This window comes from Nothoprocta perdicaria, unplaced genomic scaffold, assembly GCF_003342845.1.
Source record: "Nothoprocta perdicaria isolate Ctin4 unplaced genomic scaffold, notPer1 scaffold_124, whole genome shotgun sequence".
Lineage (NCBI taxonomy): Eukaryota > Metazoa > Chordata > Aves > Tinamiformes > Tinamidae > Nothoprocta > Nothoprocta perdicaria.
Genome location: NW_020454361.1, coordinates 78487 through 90771, shown reverse-complemented (window position 1 = coordinate 90771; position 12285 = coordinate 78487). Strand labels below are relative to the sequence as shown.

Sequence of the window (12285 nt, the reverse complement as noted above, 5' to 3'; positions counted from 1 at the left end):
CGCGGCGCGCACGCCGCCCATGGGCTGGCTGCACTGGGAGCGCTTCCTGTGCGCCACCGACTGCGCCGCCGAGCCGCGCCGCTGCGTCAGGTACCGCCCGGCCCCGGCGGGGACACCGGCACCGCCGGCGGGTGTTGCCATGGAGACTGGAACCGGCCCGGGGCGRGGGGGTTACCATGGAGACCGGTGGGGGAGTGTGTGTTACCAGAGCCTGGCAACGGGGAGGGGGGTGTTACCATGGAGACCGGCCGCGGAGACCCTGAGATCAGCAGCGGTGGGGAGTGTTGCCATGGAGACCGGTTACGGGTGGGGGGAGTGCGTTGCCATGGAGACTGGCAACGGGGAGTGGGTGTTACCATGGAGATCTGGGGAGTGCTCGTTACCATAGAGCCTGGCAACAAGGGGAGTGTTACCATGGAGATCGGCCGAGGGTACCCCGGGAACAGCCCAGCGGGAGGAGAGGGGATTGTCACCACAGAGACTGACCTGACACTGATGTGGGCTGTTACCATAGAGACCAGCAATGTGTGTGTGGGGTGGTGTTACCATGGAAACTGGTGCAGGGGAAGTGGTGGTGTTACCATGGAGACTAGCTGGGGGACCTGGGACCAGCACCATTGGATGGGGGGGTGTTACCATGGAGACCTATATGGGCAAGGGGAGGGTGTTGTTACCCCAGGGATGGGCATGGACCCGGGTGCTGCTTTGGGTTCCGGCATCGGTACCGGCAGGTGGCCGGGCCCGCGTCCCTGTTACGGTCCCGTCCGCGCTGCCACGGCCCCTTGTTGTGCTCCCCGCGCGGCGCCCAGCGAGCGGCTGTTCATGGAGATGGCTGACGCGATGGCCGCGGACGGCTGGCGCGACGTGGGCTACGAGTACGTCTGCATCGACGACTGCTGGATGGCGCCGACGCGGGACGCCTGCGGCCGCCTCCAGCCCGACCCCACGCGCTTCCCGGGCGGCATCCGCAAGCTGGCCGACTACGTGAGTGCCCTGTCCCATACRGCGACACGGGAAGCCGGGCCCGCCGAGCTAGGGGTGTGTGTGGGAGCGGGGAACCCGCGCCTGGCCTTGTCCGTAAGGATCGACAGTCCATAAGGATTGTCTAAATCAGCGCTCGGGTTAATGCGACCTCCCTTGTGGAAGGAAAGTTTGGTCCTCGTTGTCACACAGCTTTGAACCGTGGATCGTCAGGGTGCTGGCAGCAGAGAGGGATGTGATGATCAGCTGCACTGCTCTCACCCCAGGGAGCAGGGCAGGGSAGGGMAGGCTGTGTGGGAGGCAGCTGCGTGTCCCCTGAGTTACACCCTGCTTCCCAAATTGTCCCAACCCGCCTTCTTCCAGCCTTGTTCACTGCCCATTTCTCTTTCTACCCGCAAGCTCAGGTCCACTCCAAAGGGCTGAAGCTGGGAATCTACAGCGATGTCGGGAACAGGACGTGCGCCGGCTTCCCCGGCAGCTACAACCACTACGAGCTGGATGCCCAGACCTTCGCGTCCTGGGGCGTGGACCTGCTCAAGTTTGACGGCTGCAACTCTGGCACGCTGGAGCTGCTGGCAGAAGGTACGTCCTGACTGCAGAGCGGGCCGTGTCGCAAGCTGGGAACATTCTGCAGTCAGCAGGAACTCCAGCAAGGGGCAGGTTCCAGAAAGCTGCTTTTCCCTGACTCTGCCATTAAGATATTTGCTTATAAAAGCAGTTACAAGGTTGTGTTCCCGACCTCAAGGTAGTTCTCTCCAAGGYAGCAACTATTTCTAGCCCGAGTGGCTTCTATCTACGCACTCAGCTTTCCCCCGCCTGCCTCCCGGAGCTTTCCCCTTGCATGTTTGGCTTCAAAAAGCGGCCTCGTCCCCCCAGAGGCTGCAGCACGCTGAGAAAAGGAACACACCGTGCACTCCGGGGGATCTCCGTGCGCGCTGCTGCATCAGCTCTTAACACAGCAAAGGCTTTGCCCTTCCAGAGTGCCTTTGCTGGAGAACTCAGAGCACTTCACACAGTTAACCCTTAATCCCCTTGGTGAAGCAGTGTCACAGCGGATCAGCTTTCAGCCAAAGCAGCTTGAATCAGCCACAAAAAGGACAGTTATCAGGGCTCGTAACAGACAGAAGTCAAGACAATTCTGGCATGAAAAATCTACCAGGATTTTTATTTTAAAGCGTGCCAGTGCAAATGCCAATTCAGAACTTATTTGCACACAGGCTGGCAAAATCAGGAGCTGAAAACTCAGTAACTTGCTGTTCTGGGGGGCTCCGGCTCCAGATGCTCCCTGTTAAGTGCCAGCAACCCACCGTGGGTTGTGGGAGGAATCTTGCACCCAGGATACGGTTTTCTCCTCGCTGGGCTTCCCTGCTGGCACCGACCACACCACAGGGCTTGGCAGCAGGGAACCTGCACACACGGTCCTGCCTCTGGCAGAGGGAACCTGCCCAAGTGACGGTGCCATCCAAGCCAGTCGGCCTGGCAGGCGCTGGCTGCCGTGGCCAGGAGCGCAGCTCAGACAGCCCCCGAAGCGACAGCTGAGCTCAAGGCTCTTGGTCGAGCGTAACTGGGAGCCAGATAAAGTCCAGTCATATCAAAGCGGTTTGAGGAGAGAGAGCAGAGTCTTCATTCTCTCTGTGCTGATTAAAAGGGACTTAACAGGGCTCTCTGGGGACAAGGACAGGCTAAAGCCATCGCTTTTGCATTCCTGCCCAGTCCATATGGCACAAATGTCTCACGCATAAGGACATATGTCTGCAACGTTAGCCACCAAAGCCGGACCCAGCAGCTTAATAAATACCAACTTGTATTTGACAGGTATCTAGAGGCAAAAACCACCAGGCAGCAGAACTGCAGCCTCAACCCGCAGCAGCGTGTGCGGGGAGATCAGCAGTCCCAGAGCAGCAGCGCTGCCCGTGACCTGCAGCGAGGCCGTACAGCAGCTCGCTTTACTCCACAGGCAGGAGCCTGGCTGCAGATCACAGCCTCCCCGCTCTTCTTTATGCTTTTTCAGCTTCAGTTTTGCAAAAGTGGAACTCAAACCCAAACCTGTGATGCTGGATCAGTTCCCTCTTCTCTGCCCAAGCAAACCATGTAACCCCTGCGTGTTCTGTTCCTTTAGGCTACCGAAACATGTCCCTGGCCCTGAACAGGACTGGAAGAAGCATCGTGTACTCCTGTGAGTGGCCCTTCTACCTGAGGCCYACGCAGCAGGTAAGCAGGGCCCCACAGGGCTCATCCTGGCCCTAGCCGTGCTCCAAGCGGGAAGAACACTTCAAAGCAAAGCACTAAAATTGCAAAATAGCCTCTTTAGATTTTTTTTTTTTTTTTTGCTGCTCTTCAGTCTGCCCACAGAGGTGAGTGCAAGGTGAAGGAAAACCGCACTTTTCCTCCGGAGTCCCGAGGCAGCCTCAAAGCTGAGCTAGCGCTTTGCTGCAAAGGAGGGAGCTCCCCAGGGCTTCAGCAGGATCTCCAGCCCAGCTGGAGCTGCTGGAGCACCGCAGCGTCCATCTGCTCTGCTCTCCCAGGACCTGAGCACCAACACACACCAGCTCGCTGGTGACTCAGGGTTATTCCTGCAGGACGCTCCGTTGTGCGGAGTGCTGCAGACCCAGAGTGCGGTGTATTAAACACCCCGAACAGGGCGTATAGGGGAGTTCTCCCTATCATTTACTGACAAACGTCGGTCAGAAGGGGCCACGATTGACATGCTGCTCCCCACCCATGGCTGGTGTCCCCGTGCTGCCACACAGGATGCAGCCATCCCCTCCCACAGACACTTACTAATCAGGGCAGRGTGTCCACCCAAGAAATGACAGTAATTACTAGGACTCAGTTATCTCAGTTTCAGCCCACTCGTCCCATTAGATGTTCAGTTAAATAGGGCCCAGGAAGATTTGCTGGCAGGTTGGTGCTCACAGCTGTTCTCCCAGGGATAGCATTGTCTGGAGCGTGACAAGAGCGGAGTCATTCAGAGCAGAAGGGGTTTTARGGAAGCAAGATGCACTGGATCATCCAGAGAGCTGCTGGCAGGATGGACCGGCCCCGTTTTCCCCACAATATCCCTCATCTGGCCCAGCTTTGCACGCAGTCTTCTGGCACAGCCAAGCTCTCTGGCTAAGCACACTAATTGTTTTGGCAGCCCAATTACACGGAGATCAAGCAGTACTGCAACCACTGGAGGAACTTTTTTGATATCTCTGATTCTTGGAGCAGCATCAAGAGCATCTTGGACTGGACAGCCATCCACCAGGACAGCATCGTGAAGATAGCAGGACCAGGGGGCTGGAACGACCCTGACATGGCAAGTACTGCAGCACCCATCTTCATCCAGCTGGGATGGGGAGAAGGAGCCTCAGAGGTGGCACAGGGAGAGCAAAGGCTCTGATGGGGTCCTGGGAGCAAGGACGTTGTGTGGGGAGCCTTGCCTGGGAACATGCGGCTCTAGCACCCCCTAAGCACTCAGCTCTGGGATACRGTTCCCGTGGCACTGAGGAAGTCTCAAACACACCCAGCCCTGGGAGCAACCTTCACATCTACCATGAGATAAGGATCCTTCTCGGCTGCCACCATGGGTTCATCCTAAATTGCCCCGAGTCACCTGCCCCACCTTTCCCAACCAGCTGGTCTCGGTGACAGAGCACGGCCTCCCTAATGAGGCCCCAGAGTAATTGGGGTCCCACCCTCATCCCACCCCTTCCCGGTGCTCACCTGGGCGGCTCAGTTCCTCCCGGGCAGACGGCGTCAGCAGCGTTCCCATGTCCCTACAGCTAGTGATCGGAAACTTTGGGCTGAGCTGGGAGCAGGCGGTGACGCAGATGGCCATGTGGGCCATCATGGCAGCTCCCCTCTTCATGTCCAACGACCTGCGGGACATCAGCGCCGAGGCCAAGGGCCTCCTCCAGAACAAGGAGGTCATTGCCATCAACCAGGACCCGCTGGGCAAGCAGGGCTACCGCATCACCAAGGTACAGCGGGGCCTGGCRCTACGGGCGCTGTCTGGGCCACAGAGGGGGCACCTCCTCAGGGAGGGGACACTGGGGACAAAGGGGGTACACAGAGACCCCAGGGTTTGGGAGCACAGTGAGCCCATGTGTTCCCAGAGGCTGCTTAAGCAGAGAGGCATGAAGAGCACTGATTCCATCTCCCCCATCACAAGCCCTGGATTTTTCTTCTTCTTCTTGGCAGGACGACAACTTTGAGCTGTGGGAGCGGCCGCTGTCGGGCAGAGCCCACGCGGTGGCCGTGCTGAACCGCCAGGAAATCGGGGGCCCCCGGAACTTCACCTTCTCSCTCGCCTTCCTCGGCAACGGGCTGGCCTGCAACCCCATGTGCTCCGTCCAGCAGGTCCTGCCGGCCAGCAGGGACTGGGGTCTTCACAACTGGGTGTCCTCCCTGAGCGTGGAGGTGAACCCCACGGGCACCGCGCTGCTCAAAGTGGTGGCCTTATAGGAGGCACAGAGCCGACCCCCTGGACGGTGTCTCTAGAGCCCGTCCCAGGAAGCGCGTCCCCCGCCATGGAGCGGGGTGGCCTTGTCCTCCCCACAGGCTGCGCCCTCCGAGCACTTCCATGCGCACCCCAAAGCTTCCGCCTCGCACACCAAAGACCCAAAGAGGAGATGACAGAGAAGGGGATGCTGCTTCTCTTCCCTTTACCCTTCCTCTCGCATCTCCCCTACCCCCTTTTCCTAAGGGGCTGCAAGGGCAGCGGCCSCTTCGTTAATAACCAGTGCCACTAAACCAGGGAGGTGCCAAGTGCAGCCTCCTGCAGCTCTTCCCAAGCCTCGCGGGACACTTCAGGAGACACCCCCGCTGCCTCACCCCGGCTTCGCCAGGCCGGGTGATAGTTCTGCTCCCTGCAGGAAAGAGTTTCCCTCCTGGAGAAACCCACCAGCACAACTGCCTTCTTGCCAGCTCTCTGCTGAGCATGAACRTGGCCAAAGTACCATGCCTGAGAACAGAGCTTCAGGCATTCCTCCTCCTCACAGAATTCCTGCCCTTGGGAATGGCTTGTCRCTCGCTTTTGGGCAAGATATCCCCTCCCTATGCTTCCTGTGGCCATGGAGGGCACCTCCCTTAGCRAACTGCCTTCCAGGAACGTCTCTGCCTTCCAGGACTGGAAGGAACCTCGAGCTAAAGTTACACGGGTCCTTAGTCACACAAACAGCAGGTACAAAGGGCTTCTCTTCTGTCTGCGACACAATCAGGGTATGTTGGTTTGTCCTTTTGATTTAAATACTTGAATTAAAACGCCCCTGGAAAGGGCTAAGCTTTCTTCACCRTGCTAGGAGTACAGCCTGGTATTTGAAACAAAGCCTGGTTTTAGAAACAAGACCACTTGTTTGCAAGGATGCTGTGCAGGTTTGGAAGGGCCTCTCTGGAGGACAGCCTGCAGCCACCAACATCCCCAACACGAGGCTCGCCCAGAGRAACTACTGCACAAGGGAGCTGAGAGCCTCCCAGGCCACATTTCCTGTACAAGATCTCTCAGAAATGCAGCAAGGAGGTCGGTTCCAGTGCCGGACTTCTCTAAACCCCACCATAAAGAGTCAAGGCCACAAACTATCTGTCTGTTACATAGATTTACAAAAACTCTTCCCATTGAGCTGATGCACTTGCAAGTCCCATCCCCACAAGAAGAGATGCACACAGAAAAAAGGTACTTTACCAAATACTTTAATATAGAGTCCATAGCAGTGGGCAAGGCAGAGCCTAGAACTGGATCACCTGGCCCTGTAGGGAGGAAGGCGGAGTGAGYAACTTCATGGCTGAACCTCCCCTCTCCTGAGGCACCATCAGCTCAGAGCCTTGTTGTGTCAGCCACACTTTGCCTCAGCCACCCCAACAACACGCAGACTGACCCCACTCAGCTCAACAAAGCCTCTTTCACCCAGGATTTTGGGGTGCTCAGCAGCTCCCTGCGCGGGTGGCAGCCCCTCTGCCCCACACGCAGCTGCGCTCGTCACCACCCAAAGACCCCCTCTGCGAAGGGCTCTGGCRCGCAGACCTACCTTCCTCTTCTTGTCCCCTCCCAGCTCAAAGTGCTTGCACCTCTTAATGGCCAGCATGCGCTTGGACCTGCAGTTGGGCTCCACGCACTCCAGCCGCAGCACGATCTTCTTGGTGGTCTTAGCCTGGCAGSGGGAGCAGAGGCAGATCAGGGAGACCAATAATCAGGGGGAGCAAAGCGCTGGGACGGAGCAGCAGCCCGGAGCACCATGGATAAACCTCCCTCCCTTGGCTTCCTTGCAGCCTTGTCACGGCCTCRTTGCACTGAAAGCCTTGCAGGCTTCATAAGTGTTGAGGATAAACAACCAATACCTCAAAAATTGTAATTAAGTAGTGGGCTTTTCCCCCTTCAGAGCCTTCTTCCCCTCCGACAAGCAGCGATGGCGACATCGCTGCCGGTAAAGCAGCTTTCCCCGAACCGCAGCTGCCGCGGAGCAGTCCCTGCACGGGCTGCCGCGCGGGAACCCGGGGGCCCGGCCCGCACGCACCTTCTTGCGGAAGATGGGCTTGGTCTGCCCGCCGTAGCCGCTCTGCTTCCTGTCGTAGCGCCTCTTCCCTGCGGGGGGAAGCGGCCGTGGGTGCCCGCGCCGCCCGGCCCCGGCCCGGCCCCGGCCCCGGCCCGGCCCCGGCCCCGGCCCGGCCCCGGCCCCGGCCCGGCCCCGGCCCCGGCCCGGCCCCGGCCCCGGCCCGGCCCCGCGCCTACCCTGCGCGTACAGCGAGTCCTTGCCCTTCTTGTACTGCGTCACCTTGTGCGGCTGGTGCTTGCCGCACTTCTTGCAGTACGTGCGCCGCGTCTTGGGCACGTTCACCTGCAACGGGGGCACCGCTCAGCAACGGGGCCGCCACCGGCGGCCACCCSCACCCGCCCCGGCCCATCGGAGCTCCCTGCCGCCGCCATCCGCGGCCCATCCGGCGGCGCCGCGGACCCTCGCGGCGGACGGGCCCGCGGGAGGGCGCAGCGTACTGCCCCTGGCGCGGATGGCGGCGGATGGAGCCCGGGCCGCAGCGCCTGCACTCACCATCTTGGCGGCGGCTAGTAGAGAAAGAGCAAGGCGGAAGCGGAAGGGGATGGGAGCGGATGAACCATAGAGAGGACGGAGGACCGTCCGCATGGGGCAGCGCTACCCGCCGGCGGCCCCTGGCGGCGGGCGGGGGCGCAGCGCGGGGATGGGGCTCGGGGGCGACACAGGGATTATAGGGGGTGGGGGGTATAGGGCTATAGGGGGTGGGGAGCTGGGCAGGTTTGGGGGTATAGGGGTATAGGGGCTGGGGGCTTGCGGGGAGTATGGTGGTATAGGGGCTGGGGGCCTGGGGAAGAGGGTTATGGTGCCTGGGGCTTGTAGGGAGTCGGGGGGTTAGGGGCTGGGGGTCGGAGCAGGGGGTACAGGGTTACAGTGGTCTGGGGAGCGCTAGGGACAGGGGTATGGAGGGTATGGGCCTGGGGCACGGGGAGGGGGGAATAACATGAGAGGGTGTAGAGATGGGGGAATGGGGCTTATGGGGTAGGGAGGCATTTAGGGGTGTGGGAGTAGGGGCGCAAGATGTTTAGGGGTGCGGGAGTGGGGGGTCCTGGCTGGGGGTAAGGAGAACAGAGGGGGGCCAAGGGGAAGGGGGTGCAGGGCTGGAGCGGGTGGATGCGCAGGGGGAGCAGGAGGAGGTGCAGCGTGCGGGGAGGTGTGTGCGGCTGTGCGGGAACGGCTGTGCGGGTGTGCGAGTACAGGGTTCCCGGTGTGCGGGTGTGGGTGTGCAGGGACATAAGTGGTGTGCCAGGATGCAGGTGTGCAGGGACATGTGCAGGTGTGCAGGGATGCGGGTGTGCAGGGACGTGTGTGGATGTGCCAGGATGCAGGTGTGCAGGGATGAGAGTGTGCCAGGATGCGGGTGTGCTGGATCCAGATGTGCTGCATATGGATGTGCTGGATTTGGCTGTGCTGGATCCAGGTGTGCCGGTTGGGGGCTGCGCAGGGCTGGGCTCGCCCCCCTGCTCGTTCCTCTCGCTGCTCCGCTCGGCACCGGCTCCGCCCGCGCGGGTGGCACCGGGCCGGGCCGGGCCGGGACGGCGGGGGGCACTGTGGAGGTGGCCCGGGCGCCTCCAGGAGGAAACGCGGCCGCTGCTTTGAGTCAGAAGCAGAAAAAGGGGAACCGAAAGGGTGGGCTGGGCCGGGCGCTCCTTCCTGGGGCGCGGGGTGCGCGGGCCGCGCGGCGCGGGGGGCGCCCGGCACCGGTGAGCGGGGCACGGGGGGGGCGGCCGCTCGCGGGGACCCCCGGGGGACCGAGTGTCCCTGCGGGGCAGGAGCTGCAGGGCCCCGAGGTGGGCAGGGAGGGAGGGAGGGGGACGTGAGGTCGTGGGCGGCGAGCGGGGCCTGGGGTGTCCGTGTGGCCCCCGGGGGGGCCGTTATGGCCGGTGAAGCTCCCGCTGCGGCCGGGGCGGCCCCTCGCACGGCCTGGCCTCGCCAGCAGCCTCGCGGTGCCAAGCCAGCAGTGAGATGAGTTGGGCGGCCTCAGCTCCGCATCCGGGTGCGAGCGGCCTCGGGGGCACTGTGGACAGAGGGGATGAGGGCCTGGCGCTGCACCGAGTGGGGATCGGGGTGCTCTGTGGGTGCTGGGGACACAGAGGCTGCACTGGAGCGAGGAATCAGGGTGCTCTGTGGGTGCTGGTGACTGAGGGCTGCAGTGGAGCAGGGGGTCGGGGTGCTCTATGGGTGCTGGGTACCCTGGGGCTGCAGCAGAACAGGAATTGGGGTGCTCCGTGGGTGCTGGGACATAGAGGCTACACTGGAGCAGGGATCAGGGTGCTCTGTGGGTGCTGGGGCTGCAGCCAGGACCCTGGGCAGGACCGTCACCCCGGGGTACCCGGTGTCCAAGCTCTGGCCCTGGGGACCGTGCAGGGTGATGGAGCAGCCCTGGGTGGCTCCAAGCCCCCCGGGGGCGCGGGATGTCCCTTCTCCCCCTGCCACGTGCCGCTGGCCTCATCGCCCCGGGGGCTCCTCCACGGGTGCCCGYAGCCGAGCGGGCCCCGCGCTGGCCGAGGGTGTCTGTGTGCGGGGGGAGCTCGTTGTGCTGTGGCCGAGGTGTGACAGGCAGGAAGTCACATTCGCCGGGGCGGGAGGGGACGGGWCGGACACTTCCACCCACCCGCTTGTCACCGCGGCCGTCACAGCGAGCGGCGATGGCTGATGGCGGCAGTGAGTCCCGAGGGGCCGCGGGGACAGAGCGAGGAGAGGAGCAGGAAGGGACATCTGGGGAGGGACGTGGGACGAGCCGCGACGGGGACAGGGTGGCCGTTTGGGGCCAGGGCGGCTCTTTTGGGGCCAKAGCGGCTCTTTTGGGGCCGGAGCAGCCGTCCGACCTCACCATCCTTCCCTCCGCGGTGGCAGAGGACGCGGCGCAGACGTGCCCCACGTGCCCCTCGCTGCTGACCGTGGCGCAGCTGCTGCGACTCAAGGTGAACAGGCGCGAGGGGCCGCCGAGGCGCCGGGAATAGCTGGGATCCCCCTGGGACTTGGTCCCCGGGGTCCCGTGCAGAGCGGGGCTGAGCGGGCGCCGCGCGGGTGTCGCAGCCGGGTGGCGAGGACAGCGCCGACGTGGGCGCCATGGCCGGCGTCATCCTGGAGAGCATCTTCCTGAAGCGCTCGCAGCAGAAGAAGAAGACGTCGCCCCTCAACTTCAAGAAGCGCCTCTTCCTGCTCACCGAGAGCAAGCTCTCCTACTACGAGTACGACTTCGAGCGCGGGGTGAGCAGCGCGGCGGGCGCGCGGGGGGCCCGTGTCCCTGTCCCGGTGGTGGCCCCGACGCCGGCCGTCTTCCCGCAGCGCCGGGGCAGCAAGAAGGGCTCGGTGGACGTCGAGAAGATCACGTGCGTGGAGACCGTGGTGCCCGAGCACAACCCGCCGCCCGAGCGGCAGGTCCCGGTGAGGGGGCTCCCCGTGTCCCCGTGCCCATGCCGGGCGCCCGTGGGTCCCCAGCGTGGCCCATCTGCGCCTCTCTGTCCGCTGCAGAGGAAAGGGGAGGATTACGGCAACGTGGAGCAGATGTTCATCATCGAGCGCTTCCCCTACCCCTTCCAGGTGAGTCCCGCAGGATGCGGCCGCCGCGGTGCCCCCGGCGTGCCGAAACTCGCAGAAGGAAGCGGAAAGTCCCYGGGGAAGGGGGCTTATTTACACCGTGCCCGTCACGGGCGGGCGGGCGCGGGGCTGAGCCGCTGGCCCGCAGGTGGTGTACGACGAGGGGCCCCTCTACGTCTTCTCGCCCACCGAGGAGCTGCGCAAGCGCTGGATCCAGCAGCTCCGCAGCGGTGAGTGGCGGCGCGTGCCGGCGGAAGGAGCGCGCGCCGAGAAGGGGGAAGTGGCCGAGGGCGTCGAGGGAGAGGGGGGGCGGCCGCCCCCGGCGCCCCGCGCGCGCCCGGCTCTCACGGCGCTGCCGTGCCGCCRCAGTGACCCGCTACAACAGCGACCTGGTGCAGAAGTACCACCCCTGCTTCTGGCTGGACGGGCAGTACCTGTGCTGCTCGCAGACCGCCAAGAACGCGCTGGGCTGCAAGCTGCTGGAGAGCCGCAACGGCAGTAAGGGCGCGCGCCCGCCCGCGCCAGCCGCATCCCCTTCATCCCCCTTCATCCCCTTCATCCCCTTCATCCCCTTCTCTCCACGGCGGCAGGTTTAAAGGCCGGGCGGTCGCATCGCAAGACCAAGAAGCCGCTGCCCCCGACGCCCGAGGAGGAGCAGGCGGGAGCCGCGGCTGCGCCCACGATGCCGACGTGCCCGGTGAGCGCCCGGCGTTGGCTCCGGGCTTTGAGAGGACAAGCGGCTGGAAGCGGCGGGTGGAGGAGGGAGAGGTGGCTCCGAGCCCCGTGTCTCGGTCCTTGCGGTTCCCTGGGGGAAGAGGGGCAGGCCCTGATATGGGCTGGAGTCACGAGAGGAGCCGYGAGGGCCGGGGACAACGTTTATCTGCAGCGAGGAGCCGTCCCCGAGGAGGAAACGCAGCAATAAAACGTGGCAATAAAACACCCGGGGCTTTATCAGCCTGGGACCGATAACCCGGGCGGAAACGCGCGTGGGGAGCRGAGGGGCGGCCGAGGCTCTGGTGTCACCGCATCCCCCTGTCCCCGGCGCCAAAGCTGGCGCCCAAGGCCCTGCCYGCGGGCGAGCTGAGGAAGGTGGTGGCCATGTACGACTACGAGCCCATGACGGCGCAGGACCTGCGGCTGCGCAAGGGCCAGGAGTACCTGCTGCTGGAGGAGAGCCACCTGCCCTGGTGGAAGGCGCGCGACAGGAGCGGGTAAGAGCCCCGCTCCTCCATCA

At 63.3% G+C, this 12285-nt stretch overlaps 3 protein-coding genes across 3 annotated transcripts in view; 2 read left to right on the top strand and 1 right to left on the bottom strand.

The window, feature by feature from the left end:
• The first annotated feature begins 812 nt into the window (after positions 1 to 812).
• Positions 813 to 5755, top strand: GLA (galactosidase alpha). The gene is made up of 6 exons (XM_026054674.1): positions 813 to 984; positions 1386 to 1563; positions 3101 to 3192; positions 4121 to 4282; positions 4749 to 4946; positions 5167 to 5755. The coding sequence occupies exons 1-6, from the start codon at positions 823 to 825 to the stop codon at positions 5428 to 5430; spliced, it is 1056 nt and encodes a 351-aa protein (XP_025910459.1). The 5' UTR covers positions 813 to 822; the 3' UTR covers positions 5431 to 5755.
• An 883-nt stretch (positions 5756 to 6638) lies between these two features.
• LOC112960429 (60S ribosomal protein L36a) lies at positions 6639 to 8058 on the bottom strand. Its single transcript, XM_026054675.1, has 5 exons — positions 8007 to 8058; positions 7691 to 7796; positions 7476 to 7543; positions 6990 to 7112; positions 6639 to 6711 (listed from the first exon to the last, which is right to left on the bottom strand). Exons 1-5 carry the CDS (start codon positions 8007 to 8009, stop codon positions 6691 to 6693), a joined length of 321 nt encoding a protein of 106 aa, XP_025910460.1. The 5' UTR covers positions 8010 to 8058; the 3' UTR covers positions 6639 to 6690.
• Positions 8059 to 10580: 2522 nt separating this feature from the next.
• The window catches only part of BTK (Bruton tyrosine kinase), a 7183-nt gene continuing 5478 nt past the window's right edge, over positions 10581 to 12285 (top strand). Inside the window, exons 1-7 of the mRNA XM_026054673.1 lie at positions 10581 to 10721; positions 10800 to 10898; positions 10986 to 11054; positions 11200 to 11281; positions 11421 to 11549; positions 11642 to 11748; positions 12102 to 12262. Coding sequence (XP_025910458.1) covers positions 10581 to 10721; positions 10800 to 10898; positions 10986 to 11054; positions 11200 to 11281; positions 11421 to 11549; positions 11642 to 11748; positions 12102 to 12262 — 788 coding nt within the window. The remainder of the gene's footprint in view (positions 10722 to 10799; positions 10899 to 10985; positions 11055 to 11199; positions 11282 to 11420; positions 11550 to 11641; positions 11749 to 12101; positions 12263 to 12285) is intronic.

Excerpts from the sequence above, each read along its gene's own strand:
- LOC112960429 (XM_026054675.1), bottom strand. Across the intron at positions 7,544-7,690 it reads GGACTCGCTGTACGCGCAGG|GGAAGAGGCGCTACGACAGG; the intron begins GTAGGCGCGGGG and ends TTCCCCCCGCAG.